The sequence below is a fragment of the Carassius carassius genome, chromosome 1, assembly GCF_963082965.1.
Source record: "Carassius carassius chromosome 1, fCarCar2.1, whole genome shotgun sequence".
In the NCBI taxonomy this organism is placed as follows: domain Eukaryota; kingdom Metazoa; phylum Chordata; class Actinopteri; order Cypriniformes; family Cyprinidae; genus Carassius; species Carassius carassius.
The window spans coordinates 51,035,347-51,063,110 of NC_081755.1; the positions used below are offsets into that span (position 1 = coordinate 51,035,347).

The following is a 27,764-nucleotide window of genomic DNA, read 5'->3' on the forward strand; positions in this document are numbered from 1 at the left end:
CTCTTGTCATCACATACAGGCAAAACTCATTTTAGTTTATTTGCAGGCTCAGTTTGTAAATGTAAGCTATTAATTTAAGTTATAGACAAGTGAAAACTCTGTGCTTAATGCGAATATAATTGACTTCATTTACAAAATTAGGTGATTATTTTCGCCCATCTATGCAAATGTCTATCTATATAGAAACAAAAGAATGAGGTTAATCACTGTCTGTCACCTCAGTTTATAGTGATATATATTAGCAAAGACACTGATAAATACACCACATCTTCATCTTCAGAAAACATCTTCAGCTTTTGGTTTTATTTCTCATCAAACACAAAACAACTTAAATCAAAGGATTAGCAGCGGGAAATATACTGTGTTTATTTATATACATTTATTTGTATTAAACACCAAACTGACGGAAGGAAATTTTAAAATAAGACAATTAGACAAGTAAATATTCATTTATTTATGCTACTCGGACGTGCAGACAGTAATGCACTACACCCTTCAAATAACTCACTTAAAGGGCTCTTCGAAGGGAGTAGGGCACAGGGATCCTCACTTCCGTTGGTGTTCGCCCCAAATGACGACGAACTGGCGAAGTCCTGTTTTTGCCGCGTCGCTTCACTCTCCAGTCCAGCGGGTGGCGCTAAACACATTCGTTTGTTTGAAAAACACCATTAAACCTCAGAAGAAGAAGTTATCCGTTTATACCGCGCTCTCTGTTGTTGTTATGCCAGTATGCTGCCTTAATACAAACAGTTAGACGTGTTTCTTTTAAGAGAAAAATACAGTTTTGGAATCAGGTCAGTAAATAACTGTTCTCATCCTCACGATCGTGACTAAGTTTTGAATCAAGCAGGAATATCTGGAGAAGTATCATCTGAACTGAGATCTGCTGCTGTGAAGATGGAGTTTATTAAAGAAGAGAGTGAAGAGAACACGAGTGAACCAGAAACCGGGAGAATAAAACACGAGGAACCAGAAACCTGGAGAATAAAACACGAGGAACCAGAAACCTGGAGAATAAAACACGAGGAACCAGAAACCTGGAGAATAAAACACGAGGAACAAGGAGGTTGGAATTTATTTTTTCATTCATCCTTAATGTTTGTTTGTGGTTATGTTACATTAGGTAGGTATGTGACAAAAAAAAAAAAAATCAATACTAGAAAATGTATATATAATCATAACCATATGAAAGATAAAAATACATTTAAAATGTTTTTTAAATGATTAAAATCGGATAATTAAGAAAGTTATGGAATTTTTAAATTTGGAAATTAGGGGTCATTTTTGTACCTAATTAAAACAATAAAACTCAAAATATCGTAACTTACTCATTTCTTGGTCTATTTGCATAATTCATACCCCACAGTGTAGGTAATAACATGCCCAACAAGATTAAGCTAACCTCTTTTTAAAAGTTATATATAAAAAAAATATTATTTCTAATTAACCACTTATTAATGAAACCGAGAGCATCAATCCTACTCCACTTTTTCATTATAATTTAAATAAATATATACATATTAAGTAGAGCCCGCCTGTTATGAGTGTTGCATAGTTTGCCCACCAGAGGGAGCTCTGCAACTCCCCAGTTGACAACAGCACCAGAAATCCACTACAGAAGAAAGCGATCAGCCACAGGAGGTGCACTCTTTTGACGGTGAGTCTGTCGTTCGTCATGTGAAATGATTGTAGATTTAGTTCATACACTGTATATAAAAACAGTGTGGTAGTTCTAGCTAACGGTCCTATCATTATCACTTCTAAATATTCTGTAACATCACTTACAGCCGCTAATGCATTGCTATATTAGATTAGCAACAAAGCTAATACCTTGTTTATCAGTGGAAGAGCGCGAACATTATTAAGAGGTCAAACTATAACGTTAGCGTTTAACTTATTCTAAATATATCTGCAGATATTGACCACGTAACTGTGGCAGGGGGCCGCGTGTAGTCAATGACTAGAAGTTATGTACAGCGTGCCTCGAAAAAAAAACAACTGTTACGTTACTCTAACGCTAATATAGCTTCCTTTTTTAGTAGGCCCCTTAAATGCTTGCTATTAACTTGTTTGAAGGTGGTTCTTCTTAAAATTGACAGCGGTGTGTTCATGACACTAACGTTAACCATTCAACTTCGAATTGATTCCGTAATCTTCCGGTAACAGTAGGCTAACTTTACGTTCGCCAGCGCATGACGATGTTTTGATTCAGACTGCACTAAGAGAAGAGGAGATATACGGGTCCGTTGTGAACGTGTCTGTGAGAGCAAATAGTGTAGTTACAGTAACTACAGTAGGTGCGTCAGAAATGATTAAACCAGAGGGGACATGTGAGCTGAACAAGCGCTTTTTTACATATTGTTTCAAAGCAACTTTACAGACATAACAGGAAAATGTTGTAATAATATTGTTAAATATAAGTAGGTAATAGGTAATACCTATTGCTTGAAAAAAAAAATATATATATATTTCTCATTTTTGCCTATGTAGGAGATCCCTGTTTATTATTATTATAATTCTAATGAAGACATTAATAAGGATACATGGTGATATCATTAATACACATGCTTATTCTTTCTGTCTCTCTTTCTGCCTACAGATGGCTGAAAAAGGTGAATGCTGTAGCAGCAAAGTGTGGGCAAATACTTTAACTTTAGTATTATAATTTATTTACAGTACACACACAGACTGTTAAAACCAGCTTCAACTGGAAGAAAGTAAAAGTGTTAAATGTTTAAAACCAGACTGTTTTTTGATAATTAAAAAAATATATACTTTTGTGCAATTGTTTATTCATTGAGACTGTAATCTAAGGCTTTTTTTAACATAATCCCTTCTGGAAAATGGTTTATACAGCCCACATACATAGAACAGGCAGATATTTTGCTATTGAATGTTGTGTAAGTGCGGTTTATAGGAAATGGGTCTAATATCCAGATTATTTTTAAAATCAAAATATCGGCTTATAAATCGGCTCTTTTCGAGTTAATATCGACATCGGCCCCAAAAAATCCATATCGGTCGGGCTCTAATATTAAGACTACTACTCCATAGTTCTATTTATTTCAGTTAACATGAAAAACGACTCACCTTGGATGATATGGAAGTCAAGTTATTTTCCCACCACTGGCATAGTTTCATCAAGAAGGTCCACCCATTAGTTAAAATATCTACAAAATAGACAATTATTTATTTCTCAAAAGTAATATTAATTGATTGTTATTTATCATTTAGAAATTAATAAATGTATGTATGTTGAATTTTGTTTAAGAATAAACATCAGTAGGCCAAAGAAATTCATTCTCACAACACACAAAAATGAGGCCTACAAGTACATTCTCGGACATTACAATCTGAGATCAGATGAATACAATTGAAAACATTTTTTAAAATCAGCCTTTTAAAAATATGATATCATATTATATCAAAAGTACAGTCGTGGCCAAAAGTTTTGAGAATTACATAAATATTAGTTTTCAAAAAGTTTGCTGCTAAACTGCTTTTAGATCTTTGTTTCAGTTGTTTCTGTGATGTACTGAAATATAATTACAAGCACTTCATGCGTTTCAAAGGCTTTTATCGACAATTACATGACATTTATGCAAAGAGTCAGTATTTGCAGTGTTGGCCCTTCTTTTTCAGGACCTCTGCAATTCGACTGCGCATGCTCTCAATCAACTTCTGGGCCAAATCCTGACTGATAGCAACCCATTCTTTCATAATCACTTCTTGGAGTTTGTCAGAATTAGTGGGTTTTTGTTTGTCCACCTGCCTCTTGAGGATTGACCACAAGTTCTCAATGGGATTAAGATCTGGGGAGTTTCCAGGCCATGGACCCAAAATTTCAACATTCTGGTCCCCGAGCCACTTAGTTATCACTTTTGCCTTATGGCATGGTGCTCCATCGTGCTGGAAAATGCATTGTTCTTCACCAAACTGTTGTTGGATTGTTGGAAGAAGTTGCTGTTGGAGGGTGTTTTGATACCATTCTTTATTCATGGCTGTGTTTTTGGGCAGAATTGTGAGTGAGCCCACTCCCTTGGATGAGAAGCAACCCCACACATGAATGGTGTCAGGATGCTTTACTGTTGGCATGACACAGGACTGATGGTAGCGCTCACCTTTTCTTCTCCGGACAAGCCTTTTTCCAGATGCCCCAAACAATCGGAAAGGGGCTTCATCGGAGAATATGACTTTGCCCCAGATCAATCTGTCCCTGATGTTTTTTTTTGGCGAGAAGTGGCTTCTTTGCTGCCCTTTTTGACACCAGGCCATCTTCCAAAAGTCTTGGCGTCACTGTGCGTGCAGATGCGCTCACACCTGCCTGCTGCCATTCCTGAGCAAGCTCTGCACTGGTGGCACTCCGATCCCGCAGCTGAATCCTCTTAAGGAGACGATCCTGGCGCTTGCTGGACTTTCTTGGACACCCTGAAGCCTTCTTTACAAGAATTGAACCTCTTTCCTTGAAGTTCTTGATGATCCTATAAATTGTTGATGTAGGTGCAATCTTAGTAGCCACAATATCCTCGCCTGTGAAGCCATTTTTATGCAACGCAATGATGGCTGCACGCATTTCTTTGCAGGTCACCATGGTTAACAATGGAAGAACAATGATTTCAAGCATCACCCTCCTTTTAACATGTCAAGTCTGCCATTCTAACCCAATCAGCCTGACATAATGATCTCCAGCCTTGTGCTCGTCAACATTCTCACCTGAGTTAACAAGACGATTACTGAAATGATCTCAGCAGGTCCTTTAATGACAGCAAAGAAATGCAGTGGAAAGGTTTTTTTGGGATTAAGTTAATTTTCATGCTAAAGAAGGACTATACAATTCATCTGATCACTCTTCATAACATTCTGGAGTATATGCAAATTGCTATTATAAAAACTTAAGCAGCAACTTTTCCAATTTCCAATATTTTTTTTAATTCTAAAAACTTTTGGCCACGACTGTACATTCTCGGATATTACAATCTGAGAACAGATGAATACAATTGAGAACATTTTTAAAAATAATCAGCCTTTTGAAAATATGATATCATGTTATATCAAAAGTATATTATTATATTTATTTATTTTTAAGTATAATATGATATTTATATTATATTTCAAATAGTAATATACACTTGTATATAATATATACCTGTAAGCCTACAAGTACTTCAGACATTTGGTTGTTTTTGCTGCTTTTATTTACTTTTGAAACAAAAAAAAAGACATTTCAGTAATTGTGAAAATAATTCAATTTTACCAACTCTGTGCAGAATAATACAGCACACATGGGCTGAAATGTTTGTCAGATTCGGCCAATCAGCTTGCCAGAAATGGGTCACGTGACCTAGCAGGCAGCCAGAAGCACAGTTTTTCCTAAACGAATCTATAACCATCCATGGTATTTATTTATATGTTTGACAAAATTATGCCAATAATGTAATCTAGAGATTCTAAACCTTTGTTCTGTATGATTACTTTGAAAAATACTGCAGGGATTGATGAAAACTGGCAGAAGTTTTGGACGCCAGTATGATTGAATGGCCAATTCTGCTTTTGACAATAACGTCACTTGCGGATCGTAAAAAAAACACATGCGGATGTTACAATCAATCCCAAACTTCACCTAATTCAAGTTAAATGTATATTCTATCAAAAGTATTGGGTTTGAAACAAAAAAATAATCACCTTCATAGCGGATTTTGATGCCAAACACAAGAGAAATGTTGCTTCGCTTATAACTTACTTCTTATGGCAGCCATCTTGGAAATTCGAACGTGAGAATCAACATGATGAAGTAATTTACATCACTAGTATATGGGCTTTAGAGGTATTCACAAAGCAAAGATAAGACAGATTTCCTAAGTCACCGACGTGTCTGGCGCTGCTTACCTGCTGGGAACACAGCAGCGGGAACAAAGCGCTCGTGCGTATATAGGTCAATTCGTCACATACCTACAGTAGGGTTACAGAGTTTTACTTATCTGGTGTTTTGGAGTGTTTTGGGGCCCTGACATCTGCGGTTTATTTATAAAGACAGCACCCATTTAAAAATGGGTTTCGCTGATTTCGGAGACTGTCAGCTCCACACGATCAGCGGGAGCTCAGTGCACATTTATTCGCTGAGAGCATTCTCACCTCGGCTAGTTCTTCTGATATTTGCAGCTGACTCTGATGTCTCTTTAGTGGTTAAACATAACATATAATTTGTTTTGGGTTAATCTAACAGGGACTCTTTGGTCTGTATTCAACTTATCTATATGGTAAAATGAAAAAAAAAAGAAGCAAGCGATATAATATTTCGATACATTTTAATGGGTGTATATGTAGCCCCCCCGTAGAGCTATGGCAATGCTAACTAAGCCACCGCTTGGACAAGACTGGTAAGGCAAGGGGACTCTATGTTACAAAAGGAACACACGCACAGGCTTGGTTTAGCAAAGTAGAAAGTTACAATCTTTATTTTATCTTTAATTAAAATTTAGTCGCTTTTGGTTGTCAATAAATAACACGTAAATACATAATTTGACATGGATAAGCCATAGGAGGGCAGGCCCCCAGGTTACAAGCTGGAGCAGGTCTAGGTTTCAATACCACACGTGAACTAAAGCACACCGCTTTTATGGTAGAACCAACACTACAAACTCAGCCTACATAACCACAGCAATCATGCTCTTTGATGCATCCAGAACTTTCCAGAACTTGAAAAAGTACTACCTAACCCGCAGGGACTTTCTGAGGGGCATTTTTTACCTGGAACTTTTAGATCCTGGTTCCGCCGGTGGACCGAGTACTAGCCCGAAGTCCCTAGTTCCTGTGGTGGAAACGTGGTATTAGAGTGGCCTTTTATTGTGGCCAGCCTGAGGCACACCCGTGTAATAATCATGCTGTCTAATCAGCATCTTGATATGCCACACCTGTGAGGTGGATGGATTATCTCAGTAAAGGAGAAGTGCTAATTAACACAGATTTAGACAGTTTTTGAACAATGTATTAGATAAGGCTTTTGTGAAAGAAAATAGAAAAAGTCTTAGATATATAATCTGAATCTATATATATATTTAATTTATATATTTACTGAATTTATATATATATATATATATATATATATAAAAATACACACATATATATATATATATATATATATATATATATATATATATATATATATATATATATATATATATATATATATATATATATATATATATATATATATATATTAGGGGTGTAACGGTACGCAAAAATCACGGTTCGGTACGTACCTCGGTTTTAATGTCACGGTTCGGTTCATTTTCAGTACAGTAAGGGAAAGAAATGCAAACATTAAACTGCAGGTTGTTTATTACAAAAAACCTTTTTTTTACAATTTGTTTACACTTTTAAACACTTTTAAATAAAATATATATAAAATAAAAAAAGAATAAGAAATAAAATACTGCTGCAAAGTTCTCCACTAAATAAAATACTCTGTCTCAAACCAAATATCACATAATAAATATAATGAAAAATATAAATAACTACGATTACAGTGCAGCATTACCAATCCCAGCTTGTAGGCCTGCTCATATTTTACAAATATATATAACTTTTGCAAAGTGTAAAGTGCAGCATTAACAGATTAAGTTTTTAGAACTTCTCAGATTTTTAAGAACTTTTCCACAGTCTAAAGTACAGCATGAACAGCTCCAAGCTGAAGGCCTGCTCAGATTCATTCAACTTTCATGTATTTTGTCAAAAAAATTTACTTGTCCACATTGTCTACGGAAAAGGCAGATCTGCTGGCAGTTACAATGTCTCCAGCTGTAGAAAATACCCTCTCGCTAGGGACTGAGGTAGCAGGTACAGCAAGGTAGTGCTTTGCTAACTTGGCAATATGAGGATATGTGGGTTCATTGTTCTTCCAACATTCAAGTGGGTTTGAATCCAGTGAAATGCAGTCCACAGCCTTGTAAAAGCTAACCTCTTCCTTCACCAGCTGCAAAGTAGGCTTGTTTCCCACCTGAGTCTTGAAGAGTTCACCAAACAGTTCAGCCATGGCTGACTTCTTGACAGTAGGCTGTCAAAATTGCTCAAAAATGACGTTCGAATATTCCCTCAAAAAAACACACGAATATTCGAACTATTCGAACATCTGGTAGCGCATGTTGTCAATGACGCGCATTACGTCAATAATAGGACAAAATAATACAAAGAGACATAACTACTTGTATAGGTAGTCTATTTAAGTTTTAACATATATGACAATGTATTACCTACACAAAAACAAGGAAATCAGCGGTGCTGTGGTAAACATGGAACTTTTCCTTGACATGAAACGATAAATAATCAAACCTCGGATCCATTGCTTGACAGAACTTCCCGACGCCTGCCGCATCCGCGATACTGATCGGTCTCATGTTTTTACAAATGAACGAAATTATTTTATCCGTTATGGCCTCATGTCGTGTTGCAGACAAAGAGATTGTGGCGGGAGATGCGAAGTAACGTTAAGTGTTCCATGAAGACGCGTCAACTTTCAGCAGTGATGCTGTGCCAGACAGTGCGACTCCTGTGACCTGTCCCTGAACCCTCAGGCGCAAAGCAGACAACCACGCCTCTACTACCGCGGGCGTTTTTTCCACATTTTTTTTTTTATTTGAATATTAATTTTCACCTTTGAAATTCGTTTTTTTTAAACTATTCGAATACATATTCGAATTTAGAATATTCGTTGACAGCCCTCCTTGACAGGAGGAGATGAAGCCTCTGGGTGTCCTGTCACTGGGGATGATATCTGCTGTGGCCTCCTCACTCTGCAAAATAAAATGACAAAACTTTAATTAACTACTACTGGCACTGTCATCTTTATTTATATATATGCTTTTTTAACAATGCAGATTGTTTCAAAGCAGCAACTATTTCAATTTATACAATAAAGATAATTTACACACAAATTAACACATTACCTCTTCTACCATGGTTGCAATCTCTGTGATGAGGTTGTTGTAGATTCTGTCACGATAGGCATCATCCACATGAGGAAGGGCCTTGAACCTCGGATCTAGAACTGTGCATTTGTGGAGGAAGTCATGACAAGCAGAGTATCTGTTCTTCAGGTTTTCTGTGATGGCAGCCTTGATTTCTCTCACAGTTGGACTGTCTTCTTCATTGGGTGCCATAGAGTTGAGGACTGTGGTTTGGAGGGGGAGGATCATTGATACTGAAGGTGTGGATTCAGTGCTCATCAGTGTTGTGATGGTTTTTAGTGGTTTAAGAACCTCAAGTACATCCTCTGCTATTTTCAGATCCTGGTCAGACAACGTGCTTATTTCTTTATTCTTCTTGAGAGCCTTTTCTGTCAGTACAGAGTATATAGCTGCTTGCTGTTCAATGAACCTCTCAAGCATATCATAACTGGAGTTCCAGCGGGTGGTGACATCATGAATAAGGGTGTGTTTTGGTATATTAAGCATTTCCTGTTTGCTCTGTAAAATATGTGCAGCTGTTGGGCTACGGTGAAAAAAAGACACAACCCTTCTGACTCTACCTAGCACTCTGGACACCTGGTTGAGACCTGTTGCTTTCTGTGATGCTAAATTAATTGTGTGTGCAAAACACCCAATTTGAGGGCCCAGTCCAGCTTCACTGACTGCATCGACAATATTCCTAGCATTGTCTGTTGTGACAGGAATTGTAGTTCCTGGCCTCTCCAGCTTCCACTCCAACACTGTCCCTCTGCCAGATTTGTGCTTGTGTGTTGTTCATAAATGGGGCAGGTTTGCAAAACATGGCTTAACATGTTCCACTCTGAAATAATGTGATGGGCAGTCACTGTTAAGTAGCTCTCGGTAGCTCTAGATGTCCATCCATCGGTTGTGAGTGCTACAGCAGATGCCTTAGACAGCTCATGGACAACAGCAGTTTTAGCTTGTTCATAAAGGGCGGGTATAACTTTTTGGCTGAAATGTGGACGAGAAGGAATTTCATACCTGGGCTCAGTCACCTTCATCATGTGCTTGAAACCACTGTTCTCAACAACAGAGTATGGTCGTAGATCAGCTTCTATAAAAACACCAAATGCTTTTGTTATTGCATTGGCCCGATCGGAATTAACAGCAAAGGTCTGTTTAAATGCCGACGGGAGCTGTGTTTGAATCACGGTCGTTTTTTTTCTAGTTGCAGTGATGTTCATACTCGCGTAATGCCTTTTCAGGTGCGTTAACAAGTTTGAAGTGTTGCCAGAAACATACCCGATCATTATTGAGCAATGTCGGCACACTGCTTTCGTCTTATCGAACAGTCTTTGTCCGTTGACGTATTTTACTGGGAAACCGAAGTGTTTACAAACAGGCGACCTTAATGATATGGGTGGCTCTTCAAGCTCCGGCTTGTCCATACGGTCTATGGGCTTGTCTGCATTGGCCATGACGCTAGCTAGCGAGAGGCTGGGCTAAAGCATGCCGTGTGTATGTTGTTGTAAAGCCGCGGTGTGTGATTTTTTTTTTTTTTTTTTTTTTTCAAACCACTTCAGCGAACATCCCGCCCTGCAGTCGATTTCATTGGTTTAGGTTACAGTGACGATGGGTAGGTTTAGAGATCAGTGTTGGTGTAGGGCAATCTGTACAGTGATTGACATATTGACATGACCAATGAAAACTGTAAAATCAGCTGCAGGGCGGGATTTGCGCTGAACGTGGAGACTTCCGCCACTTAATATGTTCATGTGGAAACATGAAAATGTATATGTTCCACACACAAAATATTGCATTCGGTACACATGTGCACCATACTGAAAGCCCTGTACCGAAACGGTCCGGTACGAATACACGTACCGTTACACCCCTAATTTATACATTATATATATATATATATAATTTTTCTTAGGGCTGTGATGGTGGCATTACCACTGGAGTGGTAAAATTCTTCCAACATCACGGCCCTAGTAAAAAAAAATTGTTACTTGTTTTATACCGCTCAAATGTATTTAACTCTCTTGTTAACCCATGTGATTCAGATTATATTGTGCCATCTTTAATATTATGTGCAAACTTTCAGAAATATTTTGTGGACAAAATTGCAGGTCTCAGTTTTCCACCCATCGTGGTTATCATTGACTCCCCTGATTCTTCCTTTTGCCCAGCTGTCTTTCAGCAGTTTGAGCCGGTTACATTCTCCTATCTTTCTGACATAGTTAAACAGCTGCCTCCTGCAAACTGCCCCCTTGACAGTATTCCTGCACGCTTGGCTAAAGATGTCTTTGACACTATTGGGCCAAGCATTGTATCTTTGGTCAATACTAGGGCTGGGATGACGTCGACGCAAAATATGCGCATCGATTCGTCGACCTGTTTTTATTTCTCTAAAAAAACGTTTACCTTATGTGCGCTGAATATACGCGATGGCCGGATCAACATTCTGTCCAATGTTATATAACCAATCCAGGGGTTTTTCTGCATTGATCTTTTTTTTTGGCGGCTGTCAAAGCCTTATTTGATCGGTGAGTGATGTAGGATAGAATGACTGTGCTGCGCCTGACAGGGCACGTACGAGAGAGAGGCCCAGCTGTGCGCGCGCACTCACAGTCTTCAAACAACATGAGCGCTTCTTGCTCTCTCTCCCTCATGCATATTAATCAAAATCATTAAACACGATAGAACAAGGGCGAAACACTCAAGTTTCACGCGCGCTCGTGCACTCAGTCTTCAAACTACACGAGCGCTGTCTTGCTCTCTCTCTCTCTCTCTCTCTCTCCCTCGTGCATATTAACCAAAATCATTAAATACGATAGAAAAAGGGCAAAACACCCAAGTTTCACGCGCACTCGCGCACTCACAGTCTTCAAACTACACGAGCGCTGTCTTGCTCTCTCTCTCTCTCTCTCTCTCTCTCCCTCGTGCATATTAACCAAAATCATTAAATACGATAGAAAAAGGGCAAAACACCCAAGTTTCACGCGCGCTCGCGCACTCACAGTCTTCAAACTACATGAGCGCTGTCTTGTTCTCTCTCTCTCTCCCTCGTGCATATTAACCAAAATCATTAGACACGATAGAAAAAGGGCGGAACGCCAAAGTTTCACGTGGAGCATTCTGAGATTTTTTTTTCTACATGACCGGCTGCTGGCTCCCACTGTTAATTTTTATTTTTTGGAAAAGCACTCTCTGTATTAGCTTAAAGCCCTGAAGTTTACATTGGTTACTGTATTCTTTCAATTGCTCTGAACAAGTATTTTGGGTGAACTTTTTTATTGAATGCTAGACATCAAGTTCTTGTTATTTTCATCTGAAAGAAGAACTTTTTTCAGTAAGCTGGGCCCTATGTGTTCAGTAAGCTTGTTTCAGTAAGCTATGTGTTTTCAAGGCTTCAAGGTTTTATTGAATGCTATCTCTATTCAAGTGCAAAGTAATGCATTCTTAGTCAGTCTTTTATTTTGTAATTTTAAGAGCAATAAACTAGAGCTGAAACAACGAATTGATTTAATCGATTAAAATCGATTATTAAAATAGTTGTCAACTAATTTAGTCATCGATTCGTTGCTAAATAACTTTTATTTGCTGTAAGCGGCTCATTTCGTGCATATTTCCAGAGGTGGGTAGAGTACCCAAAAACTGTACTCAAGTAAAAGTAAAAGTACTTCTAGAAATATTTACTCAAGTAAAAGTACTAGTCTTGAATAGTTACTTGAGTAAGAGTAAAAGAGTATCGGATAAAAAATCTACTCAAGTAGTTAGTTACTAGTTACTTTGGGTCATATATACTGAGCCTATTTTTATTTAGATATATAGATAAAATGTATGTAATGTATGTGTGCTTGTATAAATGTATATATTTCATCAGCCTTTACTCCAATTTATGTAATTTATTATAAAACCCTGTCTGTTTACTTAAGTAACAGATATAGGTGTCATGCCATAACATATTTTTAATACGACTGACTTTATATTAAATGTGAATTTAACATTGAAAGTTAATGTGATATAAATAGTGCTACTAATCTTTCATTGTTCAGAAAGAGAGCAAATAACATTTACATTATTAAAGATCATTTTCACTGACAGTCTAGATTTCAATCACTCTCAGAAACTCCCATTAAAATCACTGAAACTGTTAACACTGTTAAATCAATATCTTAATTAAAGATTCGTACACACATCTGCACTTTGTTGTTCCTGCGAGAGAATTCGCCAGAAAGAGGTATTCAGTCAGTGAGCGAGTGAAGGAAGCACCGGCATTTTAGCGATGACTCATCTGAACGCCTCTGATTGGCCAATGCTTTAATAAGCTCAAAAAGATCATGTGTGATTTGTTATAATGCGCAGCGCTGTATAAACGCATCTATCTCTGGCTAAGCACCAGCAAGCAATCACAGATCTGAATTTAGCAGCTGATAATATGACTCGCTGAACGTACTTGCACCAGTGTGATTGTATTAAAATTAATAAAATCTTAATCGGCTATTTTTTGTCTTTTGGAAGCTGCATTCAACTTGACTCCCCTCTGTTATAAGCCACACACATACAACAAACTAATGTCACAGTGGTATCGTGTACTGTAATCGAATGTAGCCCAAGTTATTACCTGTTAAACAGTAGACAGCACACGCGGTGTTCATCTAATAAAGATCTCCATCGCTAGCAAATAATAACCTTTGCAGATTTCAATTCAGTGCAGTTCCAGTCACGTTTTCAACGCTCTTTCTGTTCTTAAACGTTACAACTCCGAGTGAACCACTTCAGACGCTCAGCGCGTGCGGCAGGGAACTGAACGACTCATTCAAACTGATTCATGAACCAATTCACTCTTTTGCCAATTGGTTTGATCAAGCCTTTGAACAGAATTGACTCAAAAGAATGAATCATTCGCGAATGGGCATCGCTCATTGCCCAGAGAAAAGTAGACGGCGCGTTTGGAATAAACTGAAGCATTATAACATTTATTGCATTAAGATAAAGTAACGAGAGGAGCGTCGCCCACAGTAACGAAGTAAAAGTACAGATTTTTCCCCAAAAATTTACTCAAGTAAGAGTATAAAGTACCCATCTTTAAATATACTCCGAAAAGTATTCGTTACCCCAAAAAATTACTCAAGTAAATGTAACGAAGTAAATGTAACTCGTTACTACCCACCTCTGCATATTTCAAATCTGCGGTGACCAAAGTGTGGCAGTAATGAGCCACCGGAGGTTTTACTCAGCCAGTACAGCAGGAGAAGTAGCGAATAGCCAATAGCTGGCCTCGTTTTATGTCACGTGCTTCCCGAACAGCGTCTCTGCAGCATTCAGCGTGATGTGGGAGTACTTTACTTTGAGCCTTCAAAAAAGAAGAGTAACCTGTAAACTCTGCACTACTGAACTGTTTAAGGGGACGTTCACATATCGCGTCTTTTGCACGCTCAAGTTCGTTATTTCCAACACCGCACCGCATCGAGTTAAAACATTTGTGTTCAGTAAGCTTGTTTCAGTAAGCTATGTGTTTTCAAGGCTTCAAGGTTTTATTGAATGCTATCTCTATACAAGTGCAAAGTAATGCATTCTTAGTCAGTCTTTTATTTTGTAATTTTAAGAGCAATAAACTAGAGCTGAAAAAAACGAATCGATTTAATCGATTAAAATCGATTATTAAAATAGTTGTCAACTAATTTAGTCATTGATTCGTTGCTAAATAACTTTTATTTGCCGTAAGCGGCTCATTTCGTGTATATTTCAAATCTGCGGTGACCAAAGTGTGGCAGTAATGAGCCACAGAATGCTGTAAGCGCACCACGGGTCATGTGACAAGAACTAATCAATCAGCTTCATCCTTTCCCGTAACAACGTTAAAAGCTCAGTCAAGATGAAAGGAACAGCTGATCATAGTTGTATATGGATTTCCATTTTGAAATAAATTTAGTAGCAGAGCTACTGCAAGCGATTTTTTGAGCTGCAAATCCATTTATCCTTTGCTGAAATTTCCGCGTCTTCAAGGAGAGAGCACGTCATGGTTGCTTAGCATAGGCAGATGCCTCAGGGGCACTTCTGCCCGAGCGCTTTGGAAAGAAGGAGAAAGCGGTACACCTAGCGCTTTCCACGCGTTTTTAGCAACTGAACAACATTCATTAGGAAAACAGTGTCAATAATGCAAAAATGATAGTTAAAGGCAGTTCATCATTGGATTCAGTTATGTCATCTCTGTTCAGTTAAATAGTGTCTGTGCATTTATCTGGAGGGGCGGCTGCCGTCCGCGAGGGAGCGGAGGAGTCGGCGCCGTTCGCCAGAGAGCCGGAGCCTGCTGCCGTCCGCCTGAACGGAGCGGAGCAGGGAACGGGGGACTCCTGCCGGCTGCCCAAAACCGGAGGAGCCGTCGCCGTCCACCGGGCGGCGGAGAAGTGTCGTGCCGTCCGCCGAGGGCCGTCCAGTGCCACCGCCAGGCACCGCGGACGAAATCGCCCAGCCGGTGAAGGGCCGAGCAGCAGTGCGTCTGGGAACCGGAATTTTTTTTTTTCTCTCTCTCGTCTCTGTCGCTCCTCCTTCCATCTCCTTTTCTCTCGCCTCGTCTGTCCTACCCCCAGGTTCCCGCAGGTCCCCGTGAGCGGTCCCCCCCGGAGGGAGAGGGGGGGGTAGAGCGCAGTCTCGAGGGTCCCCCCCGGCCTGCGAGGGGCAATGGGGGTATGTGGCAAGTGGGGCGGGGCCGAGGGACGTGGGAACAAGGAGGGAGGCCGGCAATGATTGGGAAATCAGTGACACCTGCGACCCACTGCCGGTCTCGAGTCCCACGTAGGAGATGGAAGGATATAAAACTGGAGCGATGACAGTGAAGGACGAGAGAGGACCAGGCCTGGGCGTTTAGTTGTGTTTTGATTTTTATTTGAGCGCACCAGTCGTCCGTGAGGGGCTGGTGCGCTGTTTTGTGTTTTTGTATTATGAAAATGTTGTTTGATTGTCCGCCGGTTCCCGCCTCCTTCTTCCCAATGATTACAGGGTTTTTAATTCATTACACATATGTCGAACACAAGTCTCACATCTCGCATCTCACATACCAAGAGCATATTTCCAAATTAACAAAAAAGCTGAATCAGAAACTCTATGTTTATAATAAGATAAGGTCGTATCTCTCTTCCTCAATCTCTAAAACTTACCTACATGCCATTGTGTTCTCAACAATGTCTTATTGTTTGCCAATATGGTCTCTCACTACAAAAGAAATCACCGAACCGATAGCACGACTATACTACAGAGCACTCAAGATTCATAGTAACCTCCCAAGGTGGTCTCATCATTGCAATGCCCTAACACATACAAAAGCTTTGACTTTCCAGAACTATGTAAACTGTCATGCCATTACATTTTACTCTCAGATTCTAAACAGCACTTCACCAGCACTCACAGAGCTTCTTCCGACACACAAGATGAGACCACAACGTCTCACTAGGTCAGTTTCTCAGGAACTTATCCCAGTTCCGTCTTACAAAAATCATTTTGGTAAGAGATCCTTTTTCTATACTTACACCAAAATTTGTAATGACATTCCCTATCACATTCGAACATTATCTTCTATCATACTTTTTAAAAAAACATATAAACTATTTCTTCGGGATAGTCATACTTGCACACACTAATTTGTTTATAGATTTGTCTTCATGTATTTTATTGTTATATTGGTCGGTACTCTGTTCAGTCTATGTCTAAGTCTTGTATAAATGTACTGAGCTTGTTCGTTGTTTTATGTTGCTGCAGAACAGGAACCTGCTGTAAACCAGTTGCTTAAACTGAGCCAGGCCCGTTTGATGGTGACTTAACTGTTACTTTTAACCTTTCCTGTATAATAAATGAAATGAAATGAAATGAAATTAAGTCAAGGAGTTAGTCACTCCGCCAAATGTTATGAAGATATTGGAGTCAGACTTTAATGAAAGAAGTGTGGAGAATGCTCACTTCTCACAAGAAGATCTTCGCTTCATTTATATAATGGAGGAAAGAATCAAGATCAAGCCTGATGGTCACTGTGAAACGCCTTTGCCATTTAAAGAAGACAGGCCGAGTCTGCCAGACAACAGGAAATGTGCTGTTCATCGCCTTAAGTGTTTGAGGAGGAGATTTGAGAAAGACAAACAGTACCACAAGGACTACTTAATCTTCATGAACGAAACAATGACGCGTGGAGATGCTGAGAAAGTTCCTGAAGAATAAATCAACAAGAGCCCTGTTTGGTACATCCCTCATCACGGGGTGTATCACCCACAAAAACCAGGCAAGATACGCGTTGTGTTTGACTGCTCAGCAAAGTTTCAAGGCGTGTCATTGAACGATTATCTGCTTACGGGGCCAGAGCTGACCAATTCATTGTAGGTGTTCTCTGTCGTTTCCGCAAGGGTCCAATAGCAATAATGTGCGACATAGAGCGCATGTTTCATCAATTTCATGATGGGCTGACCATTGTGTCAACAGAAGAAGAAGCGAAACAGCTAGTCAGTGAAGCAAGACAGCTTTGCAGCAATGGCAAGCTACGCATCCACAAATTTGTTTCTAACAGCCAGGAGGTGCTACAAACAATCCCTGAAGAAGAGTGCTCAAACAGCAATACATCAAGACCTAGCCTTGGGAGAATACCAAATGGAGAGAGCCCTAGGGGTTAACTGGTGCATCACCTCAGATCAGTTCAGATTCAGAATAGTGGTGAGTGAACAACCGTTCTCTAGAAGAGGAGTGTTATTGGCAAATTTAAAAGTGCTGGCTAATGCTAAACGTAAATACAGTAAGATTGTTATTCATGCCGGCGCTAATGATGTTCGACTTCGCCAGTCGGAGATCACTAAAAATAACATTAAAGAGGTGTGTGAACTTGCAAGCACGATGTCAGACACTGTAATATGCTCTGGTCCCCTCCCTGCTTACCGTGGTGATGAGATGCATAGCAGATTGTCATCACTCAATGGCTGGATGTCTAAGTGGTGCCCACAGAATAACATAGGTTTCATAGACAATTGGACGAGCTTTTGGGGCAGACCTGACCTGTTTAAAAGAGATGGTCTTCATCCCTCCTGGGGTGGCGCCACTCTTCTCTCTAGAAATATGGCAAATAGTCTTAGTGTTTATACTTGACTAACTGGGGCCCAGGTCAGGAAGCAGACAGACTGGCTAAACCGACCGTCTGCTAGCTGCCTCCCGTCACAGAGGTCAGTTAATTCTCAGCACATAGAGACTCTTTCACCTAGATATCACACTATAGAGACTGTGTCTGTTCCCCGAACTAGAAAATACAAAAAACGTCCAAACCAAGTTAAGATTAACAATTTAATTGAGGTTCAACAAATAAAAAACAGAAGCAATATGGATAAACAAATGATAAAGCTTGGCTTATTGAATATCAGATCCCTTTCTACGAAAACACTTTTTGTAAATAATATGATCACTGATCATAATATAGATGTACTCTGTTTGACAGAAACCTGGCTAAAACCTGATGATTACATTATTTTAAATGAGTCCACCCCCCAAGATTACTGTTATAAACATGAGCCACGTCTAAAAGGCAAAGGTGGAGGTGTTGCTTCAATTTATAACAACGTTTTCAGGATTTCTCAGAGGGCAGGCTACAAGTATAACTCGTTTGAAGTAATGGTACTTCATATAACATTATCCAAAGAAACAAATGTTAATGATAAATCCCCTGTTATGTTTGTACTGGCTACTGTATACAGGCCACCAGGGCACCATACAGACTTTATTAAAGAGTTTGGTGATTTTACATCCGAGTTAGTTCTGGCTGCAGATAAAGTTTTAATAGTTGGTGATTTTAATATCCATGTTGATAATGAAAACGATGCATTGGGATCAGCATTTATAGACATTCTGAACTCTATTGGTGTTAGACAACACGTTTCAGGACCTACTCATTGTCGAAATCATACTCTAGATTTAATACTGTCACATGGAATTGATGTTGATGGTGTTGAAATTATTCAGCCAAGTGATGATATCTCAGATCATTATTTAGTTCTTTGCAAAATTCATATAGCCAAAATTGTAAATTCTACTTCTTGTTACAAGTATGGAAGAACCATCACTTCTAACACAAAAGACTGCTTTTTAAGTTATCTTCCTGATGTATCCAAATTCCTTAGCATATCCAAAACCTCAGAACAACTTGATGATGTAACAGAAACTATGGACTCTCTCTTTTCTAGCACTTTAAATAAAGTTGCTCCTTTACGCTTAAGGAAGGTTAAGGAAAACAGTTTGACACCATGGTATAATGAGCATACTCGCACCCTAAAGAGAGCAGCCCGAAAAATGGAGCGCAGCTGGAGGAAAACAAAACTAGAGGTATTTCGTATTGCTTGGCGGGAAAGTAACATATCCTACAGAAAAGCATTAAAAACTGCTAGATCCGATTACTTTTCTTCTCTTTTAGAAGAAAACAAACATAACCCCAGGTATTTATTCAATACAGTGGCTAAATTAACGAAAAATAAAGCCTCAACAAGTGTTGACATTTCCCAACACCACAGCAGTAATGACTTTATGAACTACTTTACTTCTAAAATCGATACTATTAGAGATAAAATTGCAACCATTCAGCCGTCAGCTACAGTATCACATCAGACAGTGCACTATAGACCCCATGAGGAACAGTTCCACTCATTCTCTACCATAGGAGAGGAAGAATTGTATAAACTTGTTAAATCATCTAAACCAACAACATGTATGTTAGACCCTATACCATCTAAGCTCCTGAAAGAGGTGCTTCCAGAAGTCATAGATCCTCTTCTGACTATTATTAATTCCTCATTGTCATTAGGACATGTCCCCAAAACCTTCAAACTGGCTGTTATTAAGCCTCTCATCAAAAAACCACAACTTGACCCCAAAGAACTAGTTAATTATAGACCAATCTCGAATCTCCCTTTTCTGTCCAAGATACTAGAAAAGGTGGTATCCACACAATTATATTCCTTCTTAGAGAAAAATGGTATATGTGAGGATTTCCAGTCAGGATTTAGACCGTATCATAGTACTGAGACTGCTCTTCTTAGAGTTACAAATGATCTGCTCTTATCATCTGATCGTGGGTGTATCTCTCTATTAGTTTTATTGGATCTTAGTGCTGCGTTTGACACAATTGACCACAACATTCTTTTGCATAGACTTGAATACTTTGTTGGCATCAGTGGAAGTGCATTAGCATGGTTTAAATCGTACTTATATGACCGCCATCAGTTCGTAGCAGTGAATGAAGATGTATCCTATCGATCACAAGTGCAGTATGGAGTACCTCAAGGCTCAGTACTAGGGCCGCTACTCTTCACGCTTTATATGTTACCCTTGGGAGATATCATCAGGAAACATGGTGTTAGCTTTCACTGTTATGCTGATGATACTCAGCTCTATATTTCTTCGCAGCCCGGTGAAACACACCAATTTGAAAAACTAATGGATTGCATAGTCGATATAAAAAACTGGATGACGAGTAATTTCTTACTGCTAAATTCTGAAAAAACAGAGGTGTTAATTATAGGACCTAAAAACTCTGCTTGTAATAACCTGGAACACTGTCTAAGACTTGATGGTTGCTCTGTCAATTCTTAATCATCAGTTAGGAACCTAGGTGTGCTACTTGATCGCAATCTTTCCTTAGAAAGCCACGTTTCTAGCATTTGTAAAACTGCATTTTTCCATCTCAAAAATATATCTAAATTACGGCCTATGCTCTCAATGTCAAATGCAGAAATGTTAATCCATGCATTTATGACCTCAAGGTTAGATTATTGTAATGCTTTATTGGGTGGTTGTTCTGCATGCTTAGTAAACAAACTACAGCTAGTCCAAAATGCAGCAGCAAGAGTTCTTACTAGAACCAGGAAGTATGACCATATTAGCCCAGTCCTGTCAACACTGCACTGGCTCCCTATCAAGCATCGCATAGATTTTAAAATATTGCTTATTACTTATAAAGCCCTGAATGGTTTAGCACCTCAGTATTTGAATGAGCTCCTTTTACATTATAATCCTCTACGTCCGCTACGTTCTCAAAACTCAGGCAATTTGATAATACCTAGAATATCAAAATCAACTGCGGGCGGCAGATCCTTTTCCTATTTGGCGCCCAAACTCTGGAATAACCTACCTAACATTGTTCGGGAGGCAGACACACTCTTGCAGTTTAAATCTAGATTAAAGACCCATCTCTTTAACCTGGCATACACATAACATACTAATATGCTTTTATTATCCAAATCCGTTAAAGGATTTTTAGGCTGCATTAATTAGGTAAACCGGAACCGGAAACACTTCCCATAACAACCTATGTACTTGCTACATCATTAGAAGAATGGCATCTACGCTAATATTAGTCTGTTTCTCTCTTGTTCCGAGGTCACCGTGGCCACCAGATCCAGTCTGTGTCCAGATCAGAGGGTCACTGCAGTCACCCGGATCCAGTACGTATCCAGACCAGATGGTGGATCAGCACCTAGAAAGGACCTCTACATCCCTGAAAGACAGCGGAGACCAGGACAACTAGAGCCCCAGATACAGATCCCCTGTAAAGACCTTGTCTCAGAGGAGCACCAGGACAAGACCACAGGAAACAGATGATTCTTCTGCACAATCTGACTTTGCTGCAGTCTGGAATTGAACTACTGGTTTCGTCTGGTCAGAGGAGAACTGGCCCCCCAACTGAGCCTGGTTTCTCCCAAGGTTTTTTTCTCCATTCTGTCACCGATGGAGTTTCGGTTCCTTGCCGCTGTCACCTCTGGCTTGCTTAGTTGGGGACACTTCATCTACAGCGATATCGTTGACTTGATTGCAAATAAATGCACAGACACTATTTAACTGAACAGAGATGACATAACTGAATCCAATGATGAACTGCCTTTAACTATCATTTTTGCATTATTGACACTGTTTTCCTAATGAATGTTGTTCAGTTGCTTTGACGCAATGTATTTTGTTTAAAGCGCTATATAAATAAAGGTGACATTGACATTGACATTGACTTTTTCGTCTGTCTATGACCCTCTTGGTTTTGTAGCACCGTTCGTTCTAGTTGGCAAGCAGATGCTTCAGCAAATGTGCCGGGAGAAAGTCGGATGGGATGAACCACTGTCAGATGATCTTCGACCACAATGGAAATCCTGGCTCTTGGACCTACATAATCTAGGTGATCTCAAGATAGACGGATGTTACCTTCCAGCAGGTTTTCCAGAAGACCGGAAATATGAGCTCCATCACTTCTCTGATGCTAGCATCACAGGATATGGAGAGTGCAGCTATCTGAGAGTGATCGGGACATCAGGACAAACTCACTGTGCTCTGGTGATGGGCAAAGCTAGAGTGGCTCCTACGAAAGTCACAACCGTTCCAAGACTTGAGCTTTCAGCAGCTGTTGTTGCTGTGCGTACAAGTGATCTGCTCAGAAAGGAGTTGGATATAGCAGAGGTCCAGGAATTCTTCTGGACTGACTCCAAGGTCGTTCCTTGGATACGTCAACAATGATGCAAGAAGGTTCCATGTTTTTGTGGCAAACCGCATTCAGCGCATCAAGGACAGTACCAATCCAAGTCAATGGAGATACCTGTCCTCGGAAGAAAATCCAGCTGACCATGCGTCAAGGGGCCTTAAAGCAAAAGAGCTCATTGCTTCTAACTGGGTTAACGTCCCAGATTTTCTTTCATGTGAAGAGCTTCCCAGTGGAGATAGTAAGGTGGGAGACATTGCAGTTGAAGACCCAGAAGTTCGTGTCTTTGTGCTTAAGACACTGACAACGGAAGATTCACTGCTTAAACGCTTAGAGAAGTTCTCCAGCTGGACTAGGTTGGTCATAGCCATCGCTAGACTTAAGCGATGTGTCAAAGAGTTCAAAGGGTTGACATCAAGAACCAACAAAGCCAGCAGCCTGGAAGAGAGAAAAGATTCAGAACTTACCATCATAAGCATCGTCCAGAGAAAGAATTTCTCTGTGGAGATTCAAAGTCTTCAGTGCAAGGATGAAATAACCAAAGGCAACCTGCAAAGGCTAATTCCTTTTGTGGATGGACAAGGCATCCTCAGGGTGGGAGGTCGATTAGAGCATGCTGCTTTGCACCCTCACATTAGGCATCCGACAGTCTTACCAAAGACCAGTCATATAACAAAGTTACTGGTTGCACACTACCATCAGCGTGTACAACAGCAAGGACGTGGCATTACAATGAATGAGCTAAGGGCTAACGGGATCTGGATACTTGGATGCAGTCATGCGGTGTCGTCCTACATCTACAAGTGTGTCAAGTGTAGAAAGTTCAGAAGGTGCACCGAGGAACAAAAGAATGGCAGACTTACCTCGTGAACATATGGAGACAACGCCCCCCTTTACATATTGTGGGATGGATTGTTTCGAACCATTCTACGTTAAAGATGGAAGAAAGGAAGTGAAGAGTTATGGCCTGCTATTCACTTGTCTGTGTTCTCGTGCTGTGGACATAGAAGTGCTTGATGATATGACGACCGATGTTTTTATCAATGCTCTTCGTGCTCTCATTGCTCTGCGTGGTAATGTTCGACAACTTCGTTCTGACCAGGGCCCCAACTTTGTTGGCGCCAGACGCGAGTTCCTGGAAGCGTTTAAATAGATGGATCAAGAATGCCTCAAGCAATTGGGCTGTGAGTTTGTCATGAACCCTCCGTCTGCTAGCCACATGGGTGGAGCCTGGGAAAGGCAGATCAGGACAATACGAAGTGTGTTGACATCCATTTTAGATCAGGCATCCCAAAGACTTGACAGTTCATCTTTGAGAACTTACATTTACGAAGTAATGACAATTATAAACAGTCGAACTTTAACAGCACATTTGCTGAGTGATCCAGCTGAGCCACAGCCTCTTACGCCCAATCACATTTTGACAATGAAGTCTTCCATAGTCTTGCCACCACCTGGAGACTTCGTGAAAGAAGACCTTTATCTTCGCAAAAGATGGCGTAAAGTTCAGCCAATGAGTTTTGATCTAGGTGGAAAAAAAGAGTACATGTTAAATCTTCGTGATCGTGCAAGATGACAATGCACCAAGAAATGAGTGGAAACTCGCCAAGGTCACTGAAGTGTATCCTGGTGAAGATGGACATGTGAGAAAGCTGCGATTGCTGATCAGTGAATCAGCACTGGATGATCAAGGAAAGCGGCTCACAAAGCAGACTTACCTAGAATGGCCTATTCATAAGACAGTAACCCTGTTTGAAGCTGATTAATGCAGTCTTGGTTGTTTCTACATCACTTAAACTCAAGTCTCATAATTTTAATTTGGAATATTATGTTTATTAGGTTAATAAGAAATCACCAGTGATTTGGCGGGAGTGTAGCTGCCAGCAGAGACAGTTGCATAATTTAAGTTCCACAAAAGAATAGTTTTAATTTAATAAGTAACCATGCTTAAATATATCATAATATATTTATATTTATCTGAATTTCTTTTACTTTGAAATATGTGTACAAACTGACTTGTTTATGTAGGCTTATATAGCGGAACTATTGTTCTGAGGTTTGGTTGGTTCAGACCTTTATTGATGTCACACCAGCATTGGAGAATGTAGCGCAAGCCGAGCTATCTGCGGCTCGTTAAGTTTTTGGTATAATGTTATTACATTTGTAAGTTATCGAGAGACGCATGGAAGAGAAGTTGCCTTTATTACCTGTTTTTTCACTCCCTGGAGTTAACGCGGTCAATGAGGTATGCATAGTTATTTCAATGTGTAATTATCAATGTAAAGCATAACTGTGTGACGGTTTATTAGTAGCCTATCTAACGTTGTGTTGTTTATTTATTTAATGTGCTATTCTCTTTGAGAATAGTCTTATTTCTGTAACTGTGATTTTTGTTTTATTTAGTTCTCACGGCATGTTTGATGACATTAAGGATTGACCAATAAATGCCCGTAAACGAGAATGCCTTGTGTCCGTGTCCGTTGACTGAAAGGGGTTATATAACATCTAGACTAGACTACTGTAACTCTTTAAATGGTCTGGACAAGTCATCTCTTCAGTGCTTACAGTTAGTCCAAAATTCAGCAGCTCGGATTTTAACTGGGTCTAAAGAGTATGAGCACATTACCCCTGTCCTATCTTCACTACACTGGCTTCCTGTCCTCTTCTGGATTGATTTCAAGATTTTATTGTTTGTTTTTAAGATTTTAAATGGGTTGGCGCCTGTGTATTTATCAGAGCTTTTACATGCAACATACATACAACTAGGTTGAAAAATAACGGCTAACCTAGCTTTTTAAGTGGTGGCACCTAATTTGTGCAATAGTTTACCTGTAAACATAAGAACTGCTCAGACTGTTGGAATTTTTAAGTCATTACTTAAGACACACCTGTATTGGCTTTTATTTCAAGCTGAGATGAGACATTGTGATGTTTTTACTGTATTTGTCTAATTTGTGTGTAACTTTTTTATTTTTATTTTCTGGACATTAAGCACTTTGATCAACCATGGTGGTTTTATATGTGCTATATAAATAAATTAAACTGAACTGAACTGAACAAAGACCCTGGGGTCAAATTGACTCCAAACAACAACGATGCTTCAAAATGTGTAGAGGGCATTGAAAAAATAACATCATGTTCATTTTATGTTATTTTATCGAGTTGTCCCCTTTCAATCTGAAGCAAAGAAAATTAACTGTGTATTTACAGATGTTAAACATTGAATGGGGTCACTTTTATGTTTACTTTTTTTTAACAAGTTACCAAAAATAATTTTTACTTTTATTTCAGAATTAATTGAAGAAAAAGAGGAGAATGAAGAATCAAATGAAGTTGAGGAGAAAAATCGTGTCAAAACTGGAGGAAAACCAATGAGTTGCACTCAAACCAAACAGAAAGATTTAAAGAAAAAAAGAGTCAAGAAATCTTTCACCTGCACTCAGTGTGGAAAGAGATTCACACACAAAACAGGTTTTGAGCATCACATGAGAATTCATACTGGAGAGAAACCATTCTCTTGTGATCAGTGCAGGAAGCGTTTCAAACAATCCGCAAACCTGAAGATACACATGAACATCCACACTGGAGAGAAGCAGCACGCATGTGATAAATGCGGTAAAATGTTTTTATGGGCTTCACTTCTGAAGAAACACTTAAAAGTTCATGCAGAGGAGAAGCCACATCCATGTCATTTGTGTGGTAAAAGGTTTTTGCATCCACAAAGTTTGAAAGTACATAAGAAAATACATACTGGTGTGAGAGAGTACATGTGCTTAGAGTGTGAAAAGACTTTTAGTTCAGTGAGCAGTTTAAAACAGCACCAGAGGATCCACACTGGAGAGAAACCTTACAAGTGTGCACACTGTGACAAGAGATTCAGTCAGTCATCAACTCTGAAAACACATGAGAGGATCCACACCGGAGGGAAACCTAATAAGTGTTCACACTGTGACAAGAGATTTAGTGAATTATCACATCTGAAAAAACATGAGAGGATCCACACTGGAGAGAAACCTTACAAGTGTTCAGACTGTGACAAGAGATTTAGTCAGTCATCAAATCTGAAAACACATGAGAGGATCCACACTGGCGAGAATTCTTATAAGTGTTCACACTGTGACAAGAGATTCAGTGATTCATCAACTCTGAAAAAACATGAGAGGATCCACACTGGTGAGAAACCATATAAGTGTTCACACTGTGACAAGAGATTCAGTCAGTCATCAAGTCTGAAAACACATGAGAGGATCCACACTGGAGAGAAACCTTATAAGTGTTCACAATGTGACAAGAGATTCAGTGATTCATCAAATCTGAAAAAACACGAGAGGATTCACACTGGAGAGTAACCGTATCACTGCACTGTACGTGGGAAGCATTTAATTCATTCATTTGTTATACACAGTCATATAAAACAATCACAGTAAGGCCCCGTACAAATGGAGACACGTTTAGCTGTATATGTACATTTTTCCTGTGGTATATGTGTTTTGTCCAGACAAATCTGGTGTTTTGGGAGAGTGAAATCCCTATTTCTTGAAACCGGGTCCCAGAGTGGATAAATCTGAAAATGACACCTTTGCATTTTCATGTGTACAGCCAATCCGTATATTTTGTGAAACAATGATGTCATCACCCCACGTCTCGACCCTAGTCAGACACCACTACGTCATGTAACACAAACAACAACAACAATGGAGGACTACATGTTTGTGTTCATGCTGCAGAAGAGCAAAGAGAATAGATGAGTGTCAGTGAAAATGTTCTTTGATAATGTAAATGTTCTCTGCTCTGTTTCTGTACAGTGAAAGTGATATGATTAGCAGGGGCGGGTTTAGTGATTTGGGGGCCCCAAGCAAAATACAGGAATTGGGCCCTATACACTAAACAATTGTCTACACAATCCAAGGTTGATAAAATTATAAACTTTAAAATAAATTTATTTTATTTATTTTAATTACAAATTTAAACTGAACTGAAGGAAATTATACATTTAGATGCTTGAGGATTATTTCAAGCAAACATGAAGTGTGCTTGTGTGGAAAGTAACTGCATGAGTCCTTCACAGAAATGAGTGAGTACCATTTAAAACAATAAACATATATTACACACTGTTGCTTATTATTAAAATACAGCTTCAGATGCATGACATTTTCATCTGTAGGGTCCTATGAAATCCATTTGAATTGTTCCCAAGTTAAGATCCAATATCCTTTTTTTTTTCGGTTCTAAATTTTCTGATTTAAATTAAATTATTAGGGCCCAAATTCTGTGCTTTCTATTTTAGTGGTTTAATCAAAAACATCTAATGAACTGAATTCATAAAAACAGCTTAATGTATTAATTTGTATACA

The 27,764-nt window shown here is 39.3% G+C and overlaps 2 protein-coding genes across 2 annotated transcripts in view; both read left to right on the top strand.

The window, feature by feature from the left end:
• LOC132161485 (zinc finger protein 664-like) overlaps positions 1 to 27,521 on the top strand; it is a 77,925-nt gene extending 50,404 nt beyond the window's left edge. The window contains exon 3 of the mRNA XM_059571615.1: positions 27,143 to 27,521. The gene's annotated coding sequence lies outside the window, so the exon portion shown is untranslated. The remainder of the gene's footprint in view (positions 1 to 27,142) is intronic.
• On the top strand, positions 844 to 27,521 carry LOC132092237 (gastrula zinc finger protein XlCGF52.1-like). Its single transcript, XM_059498429.1, has 2 exons — positions 844 to 1,066; positions 25,702 to 27,521. Exons 1-2 carry the CDS (start codon positions 898 to 900, stop codon positions 26,757 to 26,759), a joined length of 1,227 nt encoding a protein of 408 aa, XP_059354412.1. The 5' UTR covers positions 844 to 897; the 3' UTR covers positions 26,760 to 27,521.
• Positions 27,522 to 27,764: the final 243 nt, after the last annotated feature.